This window comes from Battus philenor, unplaced genomic scaffold (genome assembly GCF_028537555.1).
Source record: "Battus philenor isolate CCGP_79_NKW_IND1 unplaced genomic scaffold, ilBatPhil1.0.hap1 SCAF_27, whole genome shotgun sequence".
Taxonomy (NCBI): domain Eukaryota; kingdom Metazoa; phylum Arthropoda; class Insecta; order Lepidoptera; family Papilionidae; genus Battus; species Battus philenor.
In genome coordinates, this window is record NW_027181690.1 from 3042363 (window position 1) to 3066475 (window position 24113).

General features: G+C 32.3%; 4 protein-coding genes across 4 annotated transcripts; 3 read left to right on the plus strand and 1 right to left on the minus strand.

Moving 5' to 3' along the window:
- Positions 1-310: 310 nt before the first annotated feature.
- On the plus strand, positions 311-1866 carry vih (ubiquitin conjugating enzyme vih). The gene is made up of 2 exons (XM_068768955.1): positions 311-564; positions 937-1866. The coding sequence occupies exons 1-2, from the start codon at positions 464-466 to the stop codon at positions 1364-1366; spliced, it is 531 nt and encodes a 176-aa protein (XP_068625056.1). The 5' UTR covers positions 311-463; the 3' UTR covers positions 1367-1866.
- Positions 1867-6326: 4460 nt separating this feature from the next.
- Syx16 (syntaxin 16) lies at positions 6327-11308 on the minus strand. Its single transcript, XM_068768901.1, has 4 exons — positions 11175-11308; positions 9120-9256; positions 7952-8124; positions 6327-7205 (listed from the first exon to the last, which is right to left on the minus strand). Exons 1-4 carry the CDS (start codon positions 11250-11252, stop codon positions 6577-6579), a joined length of 1017 nt encoding a protein of 338 aa, XP_068625002.1. The 5' UTR covers positions 11253-11308; the 3' UTR covers positions 6327-6576.
- A 299-nt stretch (positions 11309-11607) lies between these two features.
- Arp8 (Actin-related protein 8) lies at positions 11608-13693 on the plus strand. The gene has a single exon (XM_068768786.1). It carries the CDS (start codon positions 11770-11772, stop codon positions 13459-13461), a length of 1692 nt encoding a protein of 563 aa, XP_068624887.1. The 5' UTR covers positions 11608-11769; the 3' UTR covers positions 13462-13693.
- Positions 13694-14741: 1048 nt separating this feature from the next.
- LOC137925525 (XK-related protein 6) lies at positions 14742-21980 on the plus strand. Its single transcript, XM_068768981.1, has 5 exons — positions 14742-15106; positions 15498-15617; positions 15802-15989; positions 20169-20321; positions 21234-21980. Exons 1-5 carry the CDS (start codon positions 14850-14852, stop codon positions 21698-21700), a joined length of 1185 nt encoding a protein of 394 aa, XP_068625082.1. The 5' UTR covers positions 14742-14849; the 3' UTR covers positions 21701-21980.
- Positions 21981-24113: the final 2133 nt, after the last annotated feature.

The window sequence follows — 24113 nt, forward strand, 5'->3', positions numbered from 1 at the left end:
ATAATTTCTTTTATTTATTACCGTTACCGTGTAATTATATCAGCTAATGAATTGTATTATATTAAAGAGGGTTGAAGTGATGGCGATTTATCGAGTTCTAAAGAATTTAATGCTCTGATTTACTTTATTAAAATGCAAAATCCAAAAAAATATTAATGTAGTGAATTTTATTGTTAGTATAAAATATTAGTACTTATATTATACATTATTTACCATACTAATGACTTTTTAAATGTAATTATACTAAATATTATTAATTATGAAGTTTTATTCTTAAGTTGAAACACCAACCGACAATATATCGAGCAGATGGCGCTCGTCCGTGACGTTGTGTGACGCCATTATCCCAGCCTTGCTGTCAAACGGATGGGATGTCCAATAAAATTGGAGCTTTTTAAAATTAACAGAAGTCGCTCCCTCAACAGACACTTGGCGATATCTCACTACGACCGACCGTTTTATTATGGCCCAGAATATCAATCCGCATTACGCGTCCTCGTCGAATCCCGCCAAACAAAACGAGGACACGATTAAATTGAAAGACAATCATGCTGTTAGCAAACGGTAAGTACCAACTGCTTTAACGGATATTTCACATATAACTTAGCGCCAAGGTGGATCTGTAACTTATATATTTGTGGAGAGATAGTGGCCGATTTTGATGTTATTAGTAACTAAGATGCATTACAAATCGATTTAACGATTTCCGAGAGACAGTTTTAACCTAGTGTTTTTTTTTACTTTTATCGAGTAATATACAATACAATGTACATAGGAGTTAATAACATATAGTTTACACCACCTCGATTTATATCAATAAAAGAGATTTCAAGTAACATGACGTGAAAATTTTTACGATCAACCCTCTTTGTGTATAACTAAAAAATCATTCAAAACGCCTTTAGTGTAAGACTAAATTCTGATTTTTTTTTACAGACTGCAGAAGGAGCTAATGGAGTTGATGCGTTGTGCAGACAAAGGAATATCGGCTTTTCCAGAAAGTGAAAACCTGTTCAAATGGATAGGCACAATAAATGGACCTCAAGAAACTGTCTATGCCGGCCACAAGTACAAACTCTCATTGGAATTCCCCAATTCATATCCATATGCGCCTCCCGTAGTCAAATTTCTAACCCCTTGTTTCCACCCTAATGTAGATACATGTGGTTTAATATGTCTGGACATTTTAAAAGATAAGTGGACAGCATTATATGATGTCCGTACAGTCTTACTTTCTATCCAAAGTCTACTAGGCGAGCCAAACACTCAGAGTCCTCTTAACCAGCAAGCGTCATATCTCTGGCCCAACCAGCCTGCCTATAAGAAGTATTTAGATGAATTTTATAATAAACACAGAGACTCATAGTTAGGTTAGTGTGAAATAATGTTTTGGGTTGCGTTCGAAGTTTAGTTTTGTCTGGTCTGCTTGTTATGAGATAGTAAATTGAATGCTTACCATTCTTTTTTAATTATTTTGTGTTTAACGAAGGTATATGCACACAGCACAAGAAAGATTTCTCCAAATAACTGAATATTATTTGGTTAAATATTTCTTAATGATGTTTGTTTAATGTATACCAGAGATCTCTGAACATTAAAATTCTATGTATAAACTTTAAATAAATTTTCTTAAAATCTTTTGAAACATATAGATTATAATGGTAAATCAAGACCAAATGTGAATTCAAAATTATTTTTAAGTTATTCTGTTTATAGAAAATTTTGATTTGGAATAGAAGTCTGTAATATTGTTTGTGACAAAAAAAATTACTATATACTGTTAAAGCTACACATAGGTGATTAACGGACAGATCTTTTATGTATTATAAGAAATCACTAACATTACATTTCATTAGTGCAATGCAATATCTTGTTTTATTCATTATAGAACCCTTTCACATGGATCCATTATCATCATATAGGCTTATAGACTCCCACTGCAAAGCATATAAGCCTCCCCTGATAATTGCCACAATGACTGATTCAGTGCTGCCCATATCAGGCTACTTTTGACTTTAATTATATAGTTGGTCATTCTAGTGGGGGTCGTACTCATGCTGCTGTCGGTTGCACGTGTGATGTGCCCACAATTCTTCAAATACTAAGAATGCTTTTATTGTGGAACTGAACATGCTCTTTAATTGAGTTTGGCAATGAGTAGGCCTTAAATAAACATGTATAAGACTAAAACTTAGTTGAACACTCATGTTGTACCAAATTCCAACTTGTATGTGTTCCTGGGATAAACAGTCAAACCAGGTAAGTCCTTCGAAAGAGAAGTCAATGTTCACACTCAACTCAGCTGGACAAGGTTTTGGAAAGCATTAAACATCTCGTCCCAAAAATTTTGGTGTCTAAAGGATGTTTATTACCAGTGATGGACCTAAGGACCAGAAAAAGAATATCTAGCTTCAGGCTTCTTTGGCACTATTGCTTAACAAGCCATGAATACATGGCTATGCTCGGGATTTATGTACTAGGTCGAATTAGGAACTAAGCAAAAGTAATTGACGGATAGACTAGTTGAAGTAGTAATGGACAGGGTATGTAGATGGCTGCTGAGTTTTTAAGGTTCTGAGAGATCTGTATGTCTTTTTCCACGTGCTAAATCAAATGCCGGGCTCAACACCAAGTTCTCAAGGTATGAAGGTTCAAGTAAGGACCAGCGGGACACTCAGCGAAAGGAAAACAATCGTCTTGTATACATGCGACTCTCCTTTAAAAACGCCGCTGCAAAAGACTACGCTCTTCAGGTCACCACCCGCATCAATATTACTTGCGCTATAAAAGCGAGAAGGGACGGTCTGTCTTATCGAAAATGATCTCTGACCTATCTCTGACTCCAAATCGGCGCTATGCCGCCTGTACTTCGTACAGCCCAGGGATAAGTAAAGCGGTCACTCCTCCACCACACAGTCACCTGAGTGTCGAAAGTACGCCAAAGTACGGTTTCGCCTTTCGAGTAATATTTCTGCCAATGCCCCAGTGTACCGGTAAAGCAGGCGCTTTGTATGCGAATGGGTCATAGGCTAAGTCGCTGAAGATCTCGGGACGACACATGAGGTCTAAATAGAGAAGATCGTGTAGAGCATGCGCTCTGTAGTTGAACCCAGCACATTAGCCGCGTTATAGTACTATCGGCTTGGCCACATCAACATATATGGTCCTGATGATCTCCGGATTCAAATGTCGTATGGTCCTTGTCACCCTTGCCTATTGGCCATAGATGTTAGTAGGCTTTTGACAGACTAGTGACATGTGTGCCTCTAACTATAATCGGTCAAATATTATATTTGTATTAATAAACTTTGGCTTTTACAACTATTAAATATATATATATATATATATATATATTCGCCAGACCATTATTTTTCTGGATCAATAAGACTAATTTAACATTAAGAGCTAAGTGTCTACGAACCTTTATAGGCTCCAATTTACTGCATTAGGTAAGATCGTATTCTGAAATGAGTTGTAATGCAGCTGGCAACACTTAAAATTTAAAAATAAAACAAACTCATCGTAACTCTGTGTAATTTTCTGTTTATCATTCAACAGTGATAACAACGAATATATTTTAATCTATCCACTATATACAAGTAATAAATTCAGAATATTATTTAAACCAAGCAAATAAATATACAGACATTAAAGTTAGCTATATAACTTTGTGTTTAGTTTTGGCTAAAAATCGTTTTCCATATTTCACAAATTGAACAGAATATTAATAACTTCCTCCTTTTTCTATCAAATAAGTGTATAATTTTCCGTAAAATATACGAAATATCCTTTGTACAAATTTATTGAAATTTAACACACATTAACATAAGTATAAACACGATTATTTATATATAAATAAAAGCAATATATAATTTAGTTACATTTGACATTAGCCATATGGGTCATAAATTCCCGCCAAAATTATCTTCTCTTTTTTTTACTAAACATGAAGGTAACGAATTTTTTAACAATCACATAATGATTCCTCAATTTTTATTAAAGAAACCCGTTGTATTATATAAATTATTATTTTTTATCTTCTGCTAAAGTTTAATGCTTTTTTATATTTGAAATTATGCGTTTTTTTTAAATCAGTTCATCTCATGTATATGCAAAATTTGAAGGAATTTGGCGAATCTATTTTAATTTTTCGATATGCAATAACATTTAAATTCACACGTGCAATTATATGCAAAAATTACATCTCATCCCATTGAAATTATAGCACTCAGCATTTGATTGCACAATCTTTGGCTGCACTGCAAATCTAACCCTGAAAGACAAAGGTTGTATGTATGCTTACTTATTTTTGCCTGATGTGCCGAATCATATACCGGTTACTATATCACAATTGTCCTTATATTATTAACATACATTCAACCACACATAAATATTCACATACAAAATTACCACTAACACATTACCTTAAAAACAATGGAGTTAATACCTAGATGTGAACCCGATATTAGTCATATAGACTTTTAGGTTTAAACAATGTGATTAATTTATTAACTGAATTTTCTCTGTATAAAAATACGGCCATGTAAAATGGTGGTCTTTAAGAGAATTATATGCATCAGAATTATTTTTATTTTTCGTGCATGGCAAATATTGGCTGAACAATAACATACTTTTTCGTTTTTTTATCGAAATCTTTTTATTCCATTCATATTATTTATTTTACAAACACGCAATTTTCAAATGAATTCAAAAATTTAATCACTTGTATAGCAAAAATTTATTAAATAAGTGACATGAACTTATAATTAATTAAGCATTTATAAATAAACACAGGACTAGAAATAATGTATATAAGTAAGCAAGTTTATGCACAGATAATAAATACATTTTTTATTTCGGTAAATACCATTCCACTAGCAAACTCATTAATTATATACTATTACAATCACACATATGTCATATTTAAATTACAATTTCCAGAATGAAAAATAAAAAAAATTACAAATTAATCATTCATGCATACTATCTTACAAAATAATTTATTAAATAAAGTAAATAGCATATTCATAAGGAATGTAGTTTAAGTATTTAATATTTTTTTTATTTTTGTCTAACTAAATTTATTTAAAACCTTTGTAATATAAATTAATGACCAGAGATTGCATATTCCGATGGATGACTGTCATTATTTCAGCCGTAAGACGCCCATTTCTGAACATAAGCCTTCATTCACGCATTATCATAATCCAATGCTATTTACTGACATATAAAATATTTTTTTTTTTATGTGAGTAAATTTATATTGGAATATTGTGAGTAATAAATTATGACGATATATTCAATGTATACTCATATATAAATAAACAAATAATTTTTCATTCATCTGCATACAACATATGCAGTTCGCCATTTTAGTTGCATATGCAAGTGTCCATCCATCTACCTTGCATTACCATGGAGGGATTTTTAAAATAGAAAAATGCTTTCCATGAATCAAAACCGTAAATAAAAATAGACATATATTGGTCGTGCTCAATTAAATTAAACTTTTAGGCAAATCTTTATGACACCTAAAAACCCTTTTATAGAAATGTTCCGAAAAAGATAAAGTAATATAGGGCAATAAATAATATATTTATATGATAATTAACTCACACTTCCGGTTCCAAGCCCAGATAAAAGAGGAGAGTTCATTGAGTAGCTTACCTCATAGAAAAAAAAACTTTGGTTGCGAAGAGTGAAGTGACAAAAGAAGAATACTGAATCCCTTTGATGACCACAGTAAGGATAAAAAGACAAATACTTTCACTTAGAAATAGGAATATTTAATACACAGTGTTAGTGCTTGAAGTAAATACAAGCATGTTATATTCTTTCTCTAGGCTTCATGTAATGTATCTAAATTATGAAAAATTATAGTAGTTCAATAAACAAAAACTTGTAAAAGAAATGCAAATGAATTGCTCTAACTACTGTATTAAGAATATTCGTGGAGTTAATCACAAAAATAAAATTATTTGAGTTTGTTGTGGGCTTAGATCAGTGTGTTTGGAACCTTCATAATCTTTAAGTGTATCACTTCTAGAATTCTTCTCATGACGTACATCAATGATCAATGTAAATGATCGTAAATGGATAATAATGTCAATAAATAAAATAAGCAAACAATAAAATATTAGATAAATCAGAATAATCAATCTCTGACCATTAACTCTAGGCTGATAAATAATTTCATGTTTATACATCTGCAAAATACTTATTTACCTCAATCATTTAAATAGACAAGAAAATCATTATTTCTTATTATAAAATTCATATTTAAAATCTGCCAACAGATATCTGAGCACTATATATGTCTAAAATTATTTGTAAAAAAATCTTTCTATATATTTATAATGATAATCTTTACCAATAACAAAATTTGATTATTTATCTGTATATTACTAGATATAACAACTATTGGCTACAATCTCAGCAATGTGGTTTAAATGTTTTTGTGTCACAAAGCAATGATTGGCAAATACTTTGGTCCATGGAAGCACTCAGCTGTATTCCACACCATTCGAGACATAAACTATGTTAGCTATGAATTAGGAACTTCAAGGACATCCAAAACTAACTTTTAACAATGATTAGTAGTATAACCATGATGATCAAGGTCACAGCTAATATAAGTATACAGTGCATCTTTCTGTTGTTTCTTTGGTAGCGTTCAGCCTTTTGCAACTGCTTATATCCTTCATGAACTTGAACCTGAGTTTGTTCTATATTGTAATCTATACGGTCCAGAACTGTCCCTTGTTCATGAACCATATGAGCCAGGTCTTTAAAGATATCATTCAAGTCTACTATTGACCGTACTATTTTATTAACTTCTTCTTCTCTTTCCGCTACTGCTTGTGTGTTCTCCTCCTGGATAAGAAGCATTTGCTTTTGACTGAGTGCTGGTTTCTGGAACATTCCGTCTAATTCCTTTTCGTCATCGTAGTATGCTGTTGATGTGCTTGGTAGAGAGAACAGTAGGTCGGTTTGATTGTTCGAGAGACCAGGTAGCAGGTCACTGTCACCTAAACTCAACTCCTCAAAGTTAGGTAGATCAAAGTAGGCCTTGGATCGCTCTTCACGAGATGTGAGGGACTTCAAGTAGTTTGACTGGGCTGTGCGAAACGTTACACTGAGATCCTGTAGGATTGTCACTAATGCTAACACCACATTGTTAGCTAACTTCTGCTCTGTTTTGTTACCTGGAAAGTTCAAAAGGTGGTATAATGTAAATATTTTATTACACATATATATACATATACACATACACACATAAATAAAGAACATCTGCCTACTACCCCCCCACACAGTACATATGAATTTTTAAGTGATAATAAAGCTTGGAAATGAATCACTCTACTACCATATTAAGGATGCTGTAAAAGTTACCACCAAAAATCCCATCCAAGTCTCTTGTGGGCTCTTTGATCAGGACAAGTTTAAAACTCTCATTGATTCATATTAATTTTAAAAGTACCATTACAAGGGAGGTCAAGTTGTCGTTACAATTTAATAGGGCTCATCAGGAATTCTTTTCATGGCATACACAAGTGATCACTGTAAATGATCCTTACAGGATACATAAGAAAATAAACAAAATATGTTTTTAAGAAGTAACATCTGTCAATTTTCTTAAAGGTTTGTGATATTAGTATTCTCGGCATTATAGATTTTTCATAATATTTAGTTTGTTACAATCTTATCTTGTTTACATTTAGTTGCGTTTATAAACCTACGAAGTAAACTTCTATGGTTTATTGGTTCCAGTTTTGTTGTGTTATTTGTAAATCTTTCATATGAATTGAGATATCACTGACAGGTTCTGGTGTGAAAACCATGGGGGAAACCACTTTCAATCTGTCAAATTGGAAATCTATGGAGGATCTATTGAGGACCTATATCCAGTAATGGAGGTGCTACGGTTGAAATCTGTATAAAGGTCACTAACCATGTAAAGCTTGAGCCTTGATGGCGGACAGGTGGGTGTGGCCATGAGTGAAATGACGCCCTATCTCAGCAGTCAGCTTGCCGATGTACTGCTGCTCGGAACTGTCGTCCAGCGCCGGACGCCGGATCTGTCGCTCGTGCCTCGCTTGTAGTTCAGCCAACTTGGTACGCAACCTGCCATACGTCATCAGATGATTCAAAACATATAGTCAGGGCTATCCCCTCCACAAGTGCGTGAATAATATTCGCATCATAATATATTTGTAATAATATCAGGTATATGTAATATCTCTTTTCAGTCGATAGACGCCCACTGCAAGGCATAGACTTATTATCTTTGAATGAGACAAATATATATATGAAGGGGAATTATCATAATCGCCACGCTTGGTAGGCGGGTTGGCGATTACAGTGTGGTTTTTACGAAGTTTATAGGACGGTGTTAGCGCTGGAAATTTGTGAATAGTGGCAATCCTATATAATTAATGCACAAAATTTGAATTATAATACTGCATTTACCCGGTAAGTATTAGTTCTCTACCACAGCGCTATAAATTCATTTAATATAAGATGAAAACAAAAACCTAAAACACCCTGTGTTAGAACTTTTTTGTCATGATATACGCTTCTGTAATAAAATACCTGAAGTAATATTAAATTTAACTGCAAAAAAATTACAAGCATTTGTTAAGGCAAGGCAAAAAAATCTATAAAACATATGTAAGATTATATAGGAGATAAACATGCCTGGGATTTGTATTTGTACAGAATAAAATTATATAATTAGCATCTAAAAGACATTCACAAGTATCAGTTTTTACCAGGTTCTACATAATAAAATCAATCTTTTCTATTGGAATACGACAGGTTAATAATTTCTGGCAGAATAAAGTTTGCTTTTTAATAATTAGTAAAATTAATATATAGTTATTAGAATTTTCTAAATGCTTAGATAGTTCTTTACTAGTTTGTCAATAAAAGACAGACATTTGGTCTCTGCTGTTAAATGAATTAAAACATTATTTCATCCATCTTATTATCTCTGTGGAAATATTAAAAAACTAATGCAATACATCTAATAATTTGTTTATCTATCTTAGATAAATAATAGTATATGTGCCGTTACCAAAAGTTACTAACATGTTTGTAGTGTACAAGTCTCACGATACCTTGTAATGACATAATGTGCTTCTTCCAAAGCGTCGGTCCACGGGGGCGGCGCATGGGACTCTGGGCGAGACTCTATTCCGCCTTCCAGGTCCCGAGAGTTCGATCTCATCAGACGAACTCGCTCTGTGTCATTGGCCTGCAAACATTTGTCCTTACCAATTATCTACTTAATTGTAAATCAAATACATATTTGTTTTCACACTATAACACATTTTGTTATAGCAGATGTAAAGACTTAGCAGTATTCTCTACCAGTCAACCCAGAGTGATTCAAAGGTAACATGTACCCAGTAGGGCAGGTATGTGAATACTGAGGTAGAAAAATGAGAATTTTACAGTATTATTTAATTGTAAATAAATATAGTTTAAAAGGATGACATAACATTAAACTGGTGGAAAAGTACTAAAACATCTTCTACTTTACTATTTCCATTTTTTTTTGTCAAATTGAGTGAATCTAATATAGAAATTCAATATATTAAAGAATTACTTAAAAATTTAAAAAATGCACTACAAGCCGTAAAACAATTTGCCTAGCCTTGATTTTACGCATTTAGATTTCCACCTGTTTTAGGTTTCAATCTGTTCAAATTCTTAAGGTAATGTAAGGTAAACATCAAGAGAGGACTTCCAAAAATATTTGTTACTTAACAGAATCCTAAAATTTCAATAGCAGCAACATTGTTACACTATCTCAAAATGGCAAGTCATTATACATTATAGCCAAATGTAAATGAAATTTTAGCAAACAATTTAAAATTTTCATATAAATAACTTGTTACTAACAAAAATTACACAAGTACAATGTATTTCTGTGGAGATCGCTACACTAACAAATGTGATAGATAGACTGTGATGAGATGTCTGCTAGGGTTTTAAGGTTCTCGAATGGAGAATGGAATGGCTAGCACAGCAAGGGATGTGTATTCTGAACGTGGACAGACAACCTTGTTAAGGTTATCAAAAGACACTGGATATGGGCTGCTTTAAACTGGACTTGTGAGAAATCTGCAGTGGAGAAGCAAGTCCTGCAGTGAACATTTTACACTTGACATTATGATGATGTATAGTTTAAGATATCTCCTAACATAAATATGGCTAATTGATCATATGGGCATATATTAAAAATTATAATTGTACAATAGTATATAGAACCTTTAAATACATATATGATTATACTATTGGTGTGATTAAATATTAATATATAAGTACATTTCTTGTCATAGTCCTCTTATGAAAATACACACATGTACATACATACTTTCCTTTAAGTTTATTAATTCATCTATCACTGCATAGATCATTGTAAACAATTTAATATGGATAATAAGACCACTGTCTACTAATATACAATATTATGTTTAAAATAAGAAACCAAAAAGGTTAACTGTTAATGATTTTTTTGTTGGTGGAATAAATATTACTTAATGCTTAGGAGTAAAGAGTGTTCTCTAACTTAAATAAAACACAGTTGTGTGAAGTAAATGGTATAGCTATTCGATAAAAAAAACCTTTATTAAATGCTTGTATTGACAGTGTTACCTGAGAGAATTATATTGCAAATGGTTCCCATAGTTGTGCAATGTGCCAAACATCTTCAACATTGAGCTCATTTTATGTTAATATTGCTTTTATTGTAGATGACCCAAGTTAAGCAGGTTTTGGGTAACTAATTCTGGCAATATTTGGCAACCCTTATGTTGTCTATCAACAAGACGATCGTTACCTCTTGGTTTAAAGTGGTTGATAATCACAATTTAATAATAAAGCATTGTATGTAGCTTCAAGTGTGGCAAACTACATATTTTTTGTACTTCATTGGTATATTGTATTTTTTATTATAAGATTCGATCACGTAAAAGGTCTATATAGCTGATGGAATAGTTCAAAGAATGCACACACTCTCCGTTTATATTAGCGGTAAATTTAACCTTAACTAAGCCAATGTGAAAAAACTCCCTTAATTTTGTTAAGCTGTTTGTATGCACTATGTGTAAGCTAAGGGAGTTTCGTGTAAGTTCAAAAATACTTGTTAAGTTATATTGCATCATTACCTCCGAAAATATTTGCCGACTGTGCACAGCATTGTTGCGCATTAACACAAACACCTCCGTGACACTGCGGGACACCATTTTATCAATTTCCTGTTGTAATCTTATAAACAAAAAGCATTTATTTGTAATCTACTAGCTTTTAACTAAACGACATAGCATCAAAAACAAATTGACATTTTAATTGTCATAACCAAAATGACGTTTCAAATCAGCGTTTGTTAATAGAATTTGAGAATTATTTACAATGATTCATATTAGATTAAACAAAATAAGTAATGTAAATAACCCCTTTGTTAATATAATTTTATTTCAAGTATTTTATATTCATTTATCATAATGATTGTTAAGGCTGTGACTTTCAAACTGTTATGATTTGATTATCTGTTTTTAACCGAATAGCAACACTCAAAACCTTTTTATCTGCAAGGTTTTGTTGGTCATGTTTACAATTCACGACTAAAATTTATATTAACGCATAGACAGTAAAAGTGTATAATCATTTTACTAGTTTATCTATTAAACTGAAAACGTGAATTAATATAATTTAAATTATAATATAATTTTTTAATACTTTGGTGCATATTAAATTGTACAAATGAGTGCACCGGCATATGATGCTGGTTCAGAACAATTTCAGCAGTTCCCTCCTAACAGAATTATTGTTATACATCCCGGTTCGCTTTACGTAAGAATAGGCAGAGCATCTGATCTTCTTCCAGTCAAACAATTGCATTGCATCGCAAGAAAACGGAAACCGGGTGGTAAAATTTATCGTGACCCTTTAATACCGCCTAGCATACCGAAAACAAAGGAACTCATCGAGGAATTGGAGGAATGTCGGCTTCAAATATCGCACACTCTTCAGTCATGTATGCAGTCAAACGGTTCGAGAAGGTACGCTACACCTCCACAACAAATAGCTGCTTTCAATCGAAGATCTCTTCCAGAGTTAATTCTTGACGGAGAGCCGTGGCCAGAAGTAGAATGTGATATCGTTGTCGGTGATCTAGTCTTGGACGTCGATCCTGAACTTGGATACAACTTACATTTCCCATACAAGAGAGGTGATTTTAATATACATTCAGAAATCGGAGGATCAATATCTTCAGTTTTAAATGATTTGTATACTATTTGGAGCTCAATAATAGAATATAAACTCGGTATACCTCTTATAGAACTAGTAAAATATAGATGTGTATTGCTAATACCTGATATATATTCAAGAAGCCATTTAAAATGCCTTATGTCACTTTTACTCCGAGACCTAGGTTTTGGACACTGTTTTCTAGTCCAGGAGAGTGTTGGTGCAACTTTTGGTGCAGGCATAGGGTCTGCATGTGTTGTAGATATAGGAGATCAGAAGACTGCAATATCCTGTGTTGAAGATGGCATTTCACATAAAACCACAAGGTTAAGAATGGATTATGGAGCAGGTGATGTCTGCCAAACATTGTCTTGGATGTTCCATAAAAGTGCATTTCCTTATACAAACTGGAATGAAAATATGCCAAGAGATGTTATGTTAATGCGAAACCTTTATGAAGATTTTTGTCATGTTAATCTTGATGTATGTGGCCCACAAGAAAAGACATTCCTTGTTGACCACCCAGGAGATGCTGTCAACAAATACACTCTGCAAGTTGGAGATGAATGTATTACTTCACCTTTATCACTTTTCTACACCGATTTATTAAAAATAACAGGTCCTAAAACAACTAAAATTCAAAATCGGCAACCTAGTGACCCTGAAGATCCTTTTGATGCAGAATTTCTTAGGGAAACTGGAAGAAAGCGTGAACCTGCTGATCCATCTGCAAATGAGAACCAACAGTTTGAGTCAGTAAACGAAGTACAGCCAACAGCAAATGCTGACGAGGACATTGTAGTGGATACTTTAGAAGGGGGTCCTGGAGATATTGTTTCTTTAGCACCTGGCCAGGTTTTAGGACTTGATGCAGCTATACTACAGAGTATAGATAGATGTTCAAGTGAAGAATTAAAGAGGAAAATGTACAGCAGTATTCTTATAATTGGAGGTGGAGTTAAAGTACAGGGTCTAAATGTATGGTTGCAAAACCGGCTAGCTCTTCAAATACCCTATGCTTACAAAACTGAACAGCTGGAGATAGTTACTTCCCCAAAAGATATTGACCCAGCAAGCACCGTTTGGAAAGGAGCAGCAGTGATGTCCTGTCTAGAATCAGCAATTGAGTTATGGATCAACCAAAGTGAATGGAATAAATTTGGTTTGAAAATACTGAGAGAAAGGGCCCCTTTTATTTGGTGATAGTATTTAATATAGCAGCCTATAACATTTTAAGTCCCTGAAAAAAACTAATAATACTTTTGCATTTAAACACTATTGTTAACAAAATAGTATTTGAAAATAAAAAAATAAACTAATTATATTTCATATGATATAAATGTTTGGTTTATTTTATTCAATCATTGTATACAATTAGTACCAGTAATAACTACCCTAAATGTCATACTGTTTTGCCATTATTTTGCACACACAAAAAGAGAACTATATATAATAAAATATTCTACTTAAAACAATGAAATGTTTTTTTTTTGGAAACTAATAGTCTACCCATTTTCAGCTGCACTGGATTCCACACGGTAGAGCCCTATGAGCGCTTAAGTAACTAAGCATGAAGCCTACAGTATTAGCTTGGGCCGTATTCCACTGAAATGAAATGTTAAACTCTAGTTGTTTAAGCAGTCTATGGGTTGACTGAGCAAGGTTCCCAGGGTGCACCTTGGTTTGATCTGTCTCTCAAAATATATTACATTTAGCCTGCTGATTTGTAGATTTCCATGGGGCCTGTCCTGTAGGCCTTTGTTGTGATTATAATATTACAGGCAGAAATTCTACTGCTGTCTTTGCTACCAAAGCTATGACGCTGGGAAAAAAATGGTAAAAGAAAAAAAATCCATTAATAATGTTATTAATATGAGAAAATCTTTCTAGCACAGATTATAGTGAGAGCTGCTAAGTTATTTTATCTGTACTTTTATTGTCTCATTATCCGAGATATTAAAGGTGTATCTCTGTTTTCAAGGGGTGCAACAAAGATGTTTCCATAATTTTTTTGTGTGTGAATATTTATCACTTATTTGTTAATTCATTTGACCTTAAAGTATAACTGGATTAATACCTAACAATGATTTTAAAGTACATTACTACGGATAAATAATTGAAAAATATATTTTTTCATTGCAAATGTTTCAATTTATTTTGTGTTTTATAAAAAGACGTGCCTCATGTAATACCTGTATCCTACCTGTATAATAGAGTGGTAGGTATTAAACTTTTTTATAATACATATTAACATTTTCAGCTAAAACTTAATTCATAGCAATTGTTATCCCTTTAGTATACTTTTGGTAAGTAATACTAGGGTATAAATACTAAGAAATCTACTTTATTTTAAATAATATAAATTGAACGTTTCCTATTTATAAAATGATCAATAACATGGCATTTGATCTAGAATGGTATAAACCGTTCGATGCAAGTAGTGACTGTCAGAATTAAAAATTATGGCTTTTACAGCACAATTTGTAATCTGTGACCAATTGTCAAAAAAATGGCGCGCGGTAGTGTTTACAGTTGATATTTTGCCTGTTTACTTTGAAAATGTGAATATAAATTGTACAAACATACTAAAAATGCCTAAAGCGATACGTAAAATGCTTGAAAATGGGTATTCGCAAGACGAGCCCGACCGAATACCGAATAACATTAAAATAAAGAACTTCGAAATCTTTATGTATGTGGTGGCCATTGTGGGGCACCTGGTGGACCTGGGCTTGGATATCAACGTGGCCGTTAGATATTTTCTGGTTCAAAAGATGATGGAGTTCGGTTGGACCCTGACCTTTATTCTTCTGCCGGCGTTTGTTAACACTGCGGTATCAATACGAATGTAAGTTAAATCCTTTACTTATAAAGTTATTGCTTACATAAAACTCAACTGAATTTTAATTTTGTGATGTATTTAGTCATCACCTTACCAAAGATATAATTCAAGTTTTTAATTAAACGCTTTTTATATACGATTTTTCATACACTTAAAACTCGATAAGAATAATATTTCCCACGTGTGTTACTTAATCTAACTAAACTTTACTTCGTTATACACTAGATATCAACCAGCCTTTATGAGAGCTGTTCAATTTAATGTATTTATTTCTTAAAATACACTATTAAATTTACACATTAACTTTAAAATTAACTTGTGTATAATATTGCATATTGTTATTATAGGTCAGTAAAACATTATTTTATTCACAAATCTTACTGTTATAAAATTTCAGGTATGCCCAGGATAAACAGCAAGACTCCGTAACCAATGAGTTCACAAGGCGACACTGGCTACGAATCTTCATATTGGTGCTCCAGCTTGCACCAATACTTAGATTCACAGATGCTCTGATGTAAGGATTTTATAACTATTTAAAATTTAAGATAGATTGTATTTTTTAAGCACTGGATAAAAACCCATAGATTATTTATTCACTTTATTTAATATTGTAATTGTACTAGCATCACATACAATCTATTGTTTTATATGTTATTTATTGTTAAGGTTATGGAAAATAGAAACAAATTGTCTTTCAGTTACGCCATAAAGTCAAGAAGAGCTGAACGTAATCATGATCCGGCATCACAGAGAATGTACTATGGGCTGATGTTGAAGGAGGACTCAGATGCAGCGCTCTTGAGGGTGTTTGAGTGCTTCTTGGAAGCAGCACCCCAGCAAGTACTGCAGACCAGTTTGTTGTTCAGAGCATATGATCAGTTAGCTGGTGAGTCTTACTTAGTTTTTAATTTCAAAATTATTTGGAGGAGGCAATTGAAACCGAAAGGTTTTCAAGTGGCGACAAACTTGTAAATGCAGCATAGGTAATCTGACTAGATGAACTGACGAGGTAGTCAAGGTTGTAGGAAGTCATTGAATGCTGGTAATGTGAAACCGTTTATCGTGGTGATCTTTGGGAAAGGCCTGTACCTTGCAATAGGCGTCTATTGGTTGATATGATGATGATATAGTAGTAATAAATGGCAAGCTGAAAATAACCAGGGAGCTCTGCTCGAGATTTTCTCTATGGAACCGTATTAGGAATGGACAGATCCATTGTTAAAAGAAATTAAGTCATGATATGACAAAAAATTAGGCATAAATAACACAAAAAAGCAGTGGGTCTTGTTGGCCTCTGGAGATGAAACCGCAGATCGGCAAGCGCAGCATACAACCTCCACCCACAAGGTCAACAGTCAACTTTGTCAAGATCTATGGAAGATGCTGGATGCAGTCAGCTTGCAACTGGTTTTATGGGAAATTTGTGGGAGATGGATATATCCTGCAGTGAACATTTGACGGATGAAATAATAACGATAAAATAGTAAAATACCCAGCATTTGATTTGGCACGTCTGATGCAAGAGTGAGTTATTTGCATTAGTTATTTGTATTATTTTTTGCAAAATGCTATATTCTTAGATCGAGTTATTCGTGGATCACAATCACCAGAATAGATAATTGATGTTTTATAAGTACCCGTAAGTGATGCCTAATTATGAATTTTATTCCATTTTTAAATTTTGATTGTTCAAGCTAGAGTTCCCCCAACTTTTTTGTGTTGTAGACCTCTTGCCATGTTTTTCCATGTTGGGTAGACCCCCTGCACACCTGATATTGATTTCCTGTAAATTTCTAACTGTAGTGAAGTTTAGTGTTAAAAACTTAAAGTAAAAACACATGTTAATTTATACATTTATTAATTGAATTTAAATTAAAGCTACTCTAAATAAAATTTTGTATCTGTTATGTAAAATATATGTAACATTAAATAAACATAAAATAAACTATTAATAAAATAACATAAGCAATAAGTCAATATTTTTAGTGGGAAGGATGAACCTGATGCTTTAAGAATAAATTATCAACATTTTGCCTCAATTTTGTAAGGGTTAATCTTAAATCTCCTTGGCTAATGATGTCCAGTCTGTTTCTTTTTTTCGTTAGGAGATTGGTAACAGCGCTGAACCCCCTTTTCCCTAGGTATGACGATGGAAAGGAAATTAAAAACTCGCTATATTCCATAATATGGGATAAGTAACGGGTATGTTGTTTTGCAGCCAGAATTTCTGATATCCGTTTTTAAACTGAACCTTAAGTTTTTCGTTTGTACTTAGTTCAGTCAGTTCCTCTTATATTATGACATTCATTTCTTCTATGTCACCATATGGATTAATTATCTGCGGTGGCATTTACTATAGTCAAAATATCCTCAAACCTAGATTCAAAATCTGAATAGAGGGCATTTAAATGTTGAACGTAAGTTGAAACATCGTCTTCCTGGCAGCTTGTCTATGACAAATTGGGGAACTGAGAAATTTCGCCCCGTCCAATATTTTGCTCCATTAGTTTAACTCTGGCAAGAAACGCTGATAAAATGGACTTTGTTTTAATCAAATTTAAACTGTCGCCTTGTAATTGCAAATTAACCATATTAAATTATGTAAACAAATCTGTTAAATAGGCGATGTCTGTTTTCCTCTTCATTAAATTATCTTCTAAAATTTTATCTTTAGTATCCAGAAATTCTAAAATAGTCTCAAAAAATCTTATCAAACATAAGCCTTTCGACAGCCAGCGTACTTCAGTGTGAAGGAGTAATTGATGAGTGTTCGTTATTTTCTTCACAAAACTGCGCAAATAACCGCATATTCAACTCGTTGCTTCGGATTCGGTTTACTGCATCAATGACTAAATGAAGTGATTCATGCAATCTAACACTCAAATTTTTAGCAACTAAATGTTGTCGATGGATGACGCAATGTATTGCTAACACCGCTGACACATTTTGTTTTAAATCTAATATATAAAATTCTCGTGTCACGGTGTTCGAACTTGAACTCCTCTGAAACGGCTTGACCGATTTTTACCAAATTTTATATGCGTATTTAGTAGGTCTGATAATCGGCTACTATCTATTTTTCATACCCCTAAGTGATAAGGGTTGTTCACCCTTAAAATTTTTTTTTATTTTTTTGACGAAATTTTTTGTTTTTATTTTTTTATGATACATCATACAAAAATACATACAACCCTAAATTTTCACCCCTCTACGATCAACCCTTATTTTTAAATTGAAAATTAAAAATATTTTTTTTGCGAAACAACGTTTGCGGGATCAGCTAGTAGCTTATAAATCCACGATAACGTCCAACCATGGCAGGTGCTCCATCTGTAGCTACTGATATTATATTTGATAAAGGAATTGCTTTTTCAATGAAGCAATCCTTTAACACATGAAATATTGATTCACATTTACTGTCGGTTATCAAAGTTCTTGCGAAGAGCAGTTCTTCGTAGATTTCTTGATTCATAATAAAATGAACATATGCCAAGAATAATACTGCATTATCAGGTAAAGTTGACTCGTCTAGTTGTATAGAGAAATGGGTCGTTTGCTAATAACTACATGAGAAACTTTTAATATCAGAACTCATTTCATCAATACGTCTTTCAACAGTATTGTTGCTTAAGGAAATTCTTTTAATGATATCAGATGCAGGTTTGTGTGAAAAAGTTTTTAAAACCTCTTCAATGGCTGGCAAAATTAACTTCTCTCCTATAGTATCAAACAAACAAACCATCATCATTTCTTTGTGACGTCGAAGCGAACATTCTGTCCAGTGTAGGTCTCTTCTGTAGTTTATCTTTGAGTGTTTGAAAGTATTTCAAAACTTTCTCTGTTTTATCAAGGTGGCATCTTCTCAGATGATTTTGCAGTTTAAATGGTTTCATATCGTCATTGCCCAAAACTTTGTTGCATAAAAGGCACATAGGCAATTGTTTGTCCGGCAATGATGGAATGAAGAAATATTTCAAATAGTTAACACTGTACTGTCTACATTTCTTTTTAGATTCGGATATGGCATCAGTCATCTGTGGGCAAATATAAATTATTTAAATAAGACAGAAAATCCAGCAGCTGTATATTAATTTTTTTTTATTTTTTCCAAAACATTCCATAATTCGTACATCTTCTTGCAACAATTAGCTCGAATTAATGAGATTGCACTGTAATTATAATACCAAAATCTAAAACTTTCAAAAAGAAACTATTGAGGAGTACTCATGTAATTTTGCATGATTGAACATTAAACTACTAATAACTAAAGTCATGATTGGCGTGATTTATCTTTCTTTGCTAACTATGAGTACAAAACTAAAATTTAATAAAAAATAAAATATACTCACTTTTCTCCAGCACTGTCAAACAAGACTATAATTAACTATAATTTGTGTGATATACTATCAGTTCATATTTTTTAAAATATTTTCTTAGCACTTTCCTTTTCAAGATTCAGAAAACTAATAAACGTATTTGTCCCACATTCGTATTTATAGAGTGACGAAAGGAACAAGTCAGTGCAAGGTAGCGAAGCTCTGAGACTGCGCCTCTTAGGTTTTTACAAGTTCAAAATGTATTGCGACCACAAAGCGAATACCAACATCCAACAACTTACACAATTTTATAAACATATGTAATAATTTTTTTACTTCATAGGTACTTTTGTAAATAGTGTAAATGTTTTGATATTATAAAATACTATGATGTAAGTTAATAGGTACTATCAGTGTATGTGTTGAAATCCACTATTGTGGACCCCCATGTTCATTTCATGGACCCCTAAATATATAATAAATTATTTTCGCTGACGTAGACCCCTTGCAGGTTGTTGTAGACCCCTAGGGGTCGATATAGACCACTTTGGGAATCACTGGTTTAAACCAAGGATCCCTTATGACTTTGTATAAACAACTTAAGACTTCCCAATCTGGTTACTCGTTCAATCCTGTGGATTAACAACTTTCTTAATGAATAGTTGATGATTGTGAATGGAGAAAGTATTGTTCCCAATCTAAATTGTATTTTCGTTAATCATACTATTAACTATGTAATTATCTCCTAGTTCACCAGATCCTGTCTATCTGCTCATCGGTGGTGGGAATGGGGTGGTGCTTGGCTGCATACCAGCGTGCTGTTCGTTTTGCTCAGCAGGACAAGTCCAATATGACCTGGTGCGGTACCATACTGCAGACACTCTGGCATTTCTTCGTTACGTGTAAGTTATCCATGATTGTCACAAACGCTAAACTCTTTTTTTTTCTTATAAAATCATGAAAAATAATGTGACGGAATGTAAATTTCAGGAACGACCACTGCAACTTTACAAATCTATTCCAAGAACTTAATCTTTCAGCTGGTTCTATAGATTTTGCTTAAATTCTCGTGTTCTACCTCCACCACATACAAACTTACATACAAATTTCTTGTTATTTCATTTAATAAGTTATAGGCCTTGTTCACTTTAGTTATGTGATATTTATGTGTGTTTCTTTCTCAAGAAACTTAAATTTCTATTAGTGCCACACATTTCAATGTTTTTAAAAATAGCCATAAGAATGGATGTTTATTCAGTTTATTATCGAATTAGAATTATTTACAGCGAAAAGCACATTTAAATAGAATAAAGTTGGATATAAAAAGTTAAATGAAAATTAGAAATAAAAATGTAAAAACATAAAAAATGAAGATTGCGAGATATGTGACGAAAAATGGGAGAAGCGATGGTTTATTTAAGTGAAAGCCATGATAGTGATAGATAATTTGAACGATGATAATTGATGATAAAATTATTATTATATTATATAAAATCCTTCACAATATAATAGAATTTTTGTACATGTATTTGATTAATGAATTTAATAAATTAATTTTAAAAAATGGTGGATATTACACGATAGTGTATTGTAATAGAACACAGTTACTTTAAGTTCAGGCATTCTTCCGCTCCGTGAACTCAGTTCCAAAGAAGCTGTAAAAGGCGCTAGATTGACGGCATCAACTTCAACCGAAACAAAGTAGTATACAGTTACATACAAAAGAATAACTAATTTTATGAAGCATATAGAAAGTAATAGTTCTAGTTTTGCTTCTTAAATTTATTATCTTATTTTAATAATATCTTTTACAGTGAGTCGAGTGATATCGCTATCTATAATCGCCTACCTTTATCCATACTGGACGGTGCTGGCTTGCAGCGTGCATGTCATCATAATGTCAACGTGGCTCCAACTCTTCGACCGGTCGCCATTTTGTGCGCACAACAAAATGGGGGAGATAGCTTTCTCTTTCGCCCTCGGCGGCGTCTACCTCTTCACATACATCCTACCTACTGAAGGTAGGACTAGATACCGGTATACAGTGTACTATACTATATGTTTCATACAAAATGTAACGTGTTGTTTTATTTGGTATTTCTTTGTGGATGACGCCATGAGGGATTCTATATATTTCTATCCGGTTGTATTTTTAAGTTGTGTACCTTATGTGATAGGGTTATTATTGATGGTGGCGTATTATACGTTTTTTCATCCAAAATGTTACAAAGATGTCGCGGTATTTAAAAGTCACGAACCAATGTCTGATGTTCAACTATAGCATCAACCTCTTATAGCACAAGAGACTGAATACCAGTCCTTCGTTTATTAGTAAAATTCATCTTTTATAAAGGATAAGCCATAATAAAGTTCTTCTTAGAAAATTACTTAGAGTGAGCTATGACAAAGTTCAATTTTTAAGTAATAACAAAGGCAAGAATATAATAAATTTTTTGAAAATTATGTGTGCCGTCTAGGTATTTGGCATTTTTCAAATGAGACTGTTATAAGTTTAAAGTTACATACGTAAATTTTAGCATATGTATTAAAATTTAAGGGAAATTCAAAATACTCAAGTTAAAAGATGTTTCTGGAGATTAACATTTTTACTTATTTAATTTATTCATTGTATCTAAATTATATTAATGGTGTCCGTGATATATTTGTATGAAATAGACTGAACTTCCCCGTAATGCATTCTTGAACTTAAGTGTACAACACACTTTCATCTGATAAAAGTCTTCAATAAACTTAGATTAGCTATTTTTTGTAAATTTTACATTCCTATGTTATAGGTGTTCATCTTTATATGAAATCTTGTTATAAAAGTACTGTGTTATAAGGGGGACTATCTCTTATTATGTGATCATAGATTGTAAAATTCATTTATATTTGATACATATATACTCTTTTAAGAATAATGTATGGACTAAGAGTTACTATACTTATTGTGTGCCTAAAATAACTTAGTTACCTATATAATTGTAAGTTTATTTGCAACATATGAGAATTATAAAGTCTTTTATATTAGTAAAAATATGTGAATGGTCGCAGGAAATCACTGGAAGGGGGTAATAAGACCATAAGTCATCATGGCAACCTTTGGGCTAGTTAATGCCTTGTAATAAGTGTCTATTGGCTAACATGATGTAAAATATAGATGTTTCAGCATTATTTATAAGTATTTTTACAGTATGGTAATATTTGAAATGTGTCACAATTTTTACCCACTTAAAATGGTTTCCCTCTTTTTATTTTAGATTACAAAGTGGAACATAGTATTAAAACATAATCAAATCCAAGCAATGTATTGTAACAGTTACCAACGCTTGTCTATTTGATCTTATACTTTTAAGGACTGTATTGTTATTACTTAAATATCTTATTTCAATTCCAAAAGCTGCCACATATAAATACGCTCTGGTGATATATACCAGAAAAAATAAGTGTATATATATGCTTGTGTAGCAAATAGGTTAATTATAGTAAAAAGTATTGTGTACATTAGCTATTTTTATTGTACTATATTTACATGATGTTCCATAAAAAAACATCCAGTTATTATAATAACACCAGTGAGAGATAATATGTCAATTAAAACAAGTGTGATTTTTGACATGTTATAAATATATCTATAGAGTGATTGGGAATAGATATAAAGGCTTTAGTAGGGTTTAGTTTACAATCGGTCCCTGTAGACTTTTTACCGCCAAACTTATTAGCCAGTTGCATTTCAATAGAAAAATGAATTAATGTTATATATGTATAAGTAATATCACAGTGATAATGATATATAGGATGTTTGGAAATAAGTGTAAAAACTTGAAGCATCTTGCTGGCAAATGAGTTATTAATCTTTAAACCTTTCATACCTATAATCATAGCTTGATATCGCCTGTATTAAAACATCCAATGAATTTTCTTCTTTGCTGTACATATTTGACAGTATTTGAATATATATTATAGGAAATGATTTGTGAAGGTCCTTCTTCATTGCGTTTTAAATGGTAATGTATTTTTTTTAAGGCTCAAATGAAGAAATTGAACAAATTTTCTTTTTTTTACTTAAGATTAATGTACAAACTAAATAAAAGGAAGGATTAATTAAAAATTTAAAATAATTGTATTGTAATTTGAAAGTAGAATAATTGATAATGCTAAATAAGTCTTATGTTATTTGTATCCATGTTCCTATATATAGGACCCAGCGAAGACTGTCTTTATAAAGTTTTAACAATTTATATGTTAAGATTTATGTCATGCTATGTGATATATGTGAATCTCAAATAAAATTGCCAAAATTATTTTTGTAATTTTTTTAATAAATTTACTTTTAATACACCCGTGTTTAATTATAATTCCATTAATTACGTAACGCTGAACACAAAATATATTTTGAATCATCAATGAATATGTGTGATCTATTTTCGAGTGTATATAAATGAAAGCACTTCGATGTTATTGAAGTTAATTATAGCAAACATTAGAGTACCCGGCGATAAATACTGCACATCGACCTTTGGAAAGAGACAATCGGCTAATTTCGGCTTCGTAGAGCGCTATATTTACGTATTTAATTATTAAGGATAATTACAACTATACATAATAAACACCGTTATACCTATTGTTAAAAAGAGATATTGTAATAAAAATATTAATAATTCTAATTCTCAGTTACTTCAATTTCACTATCT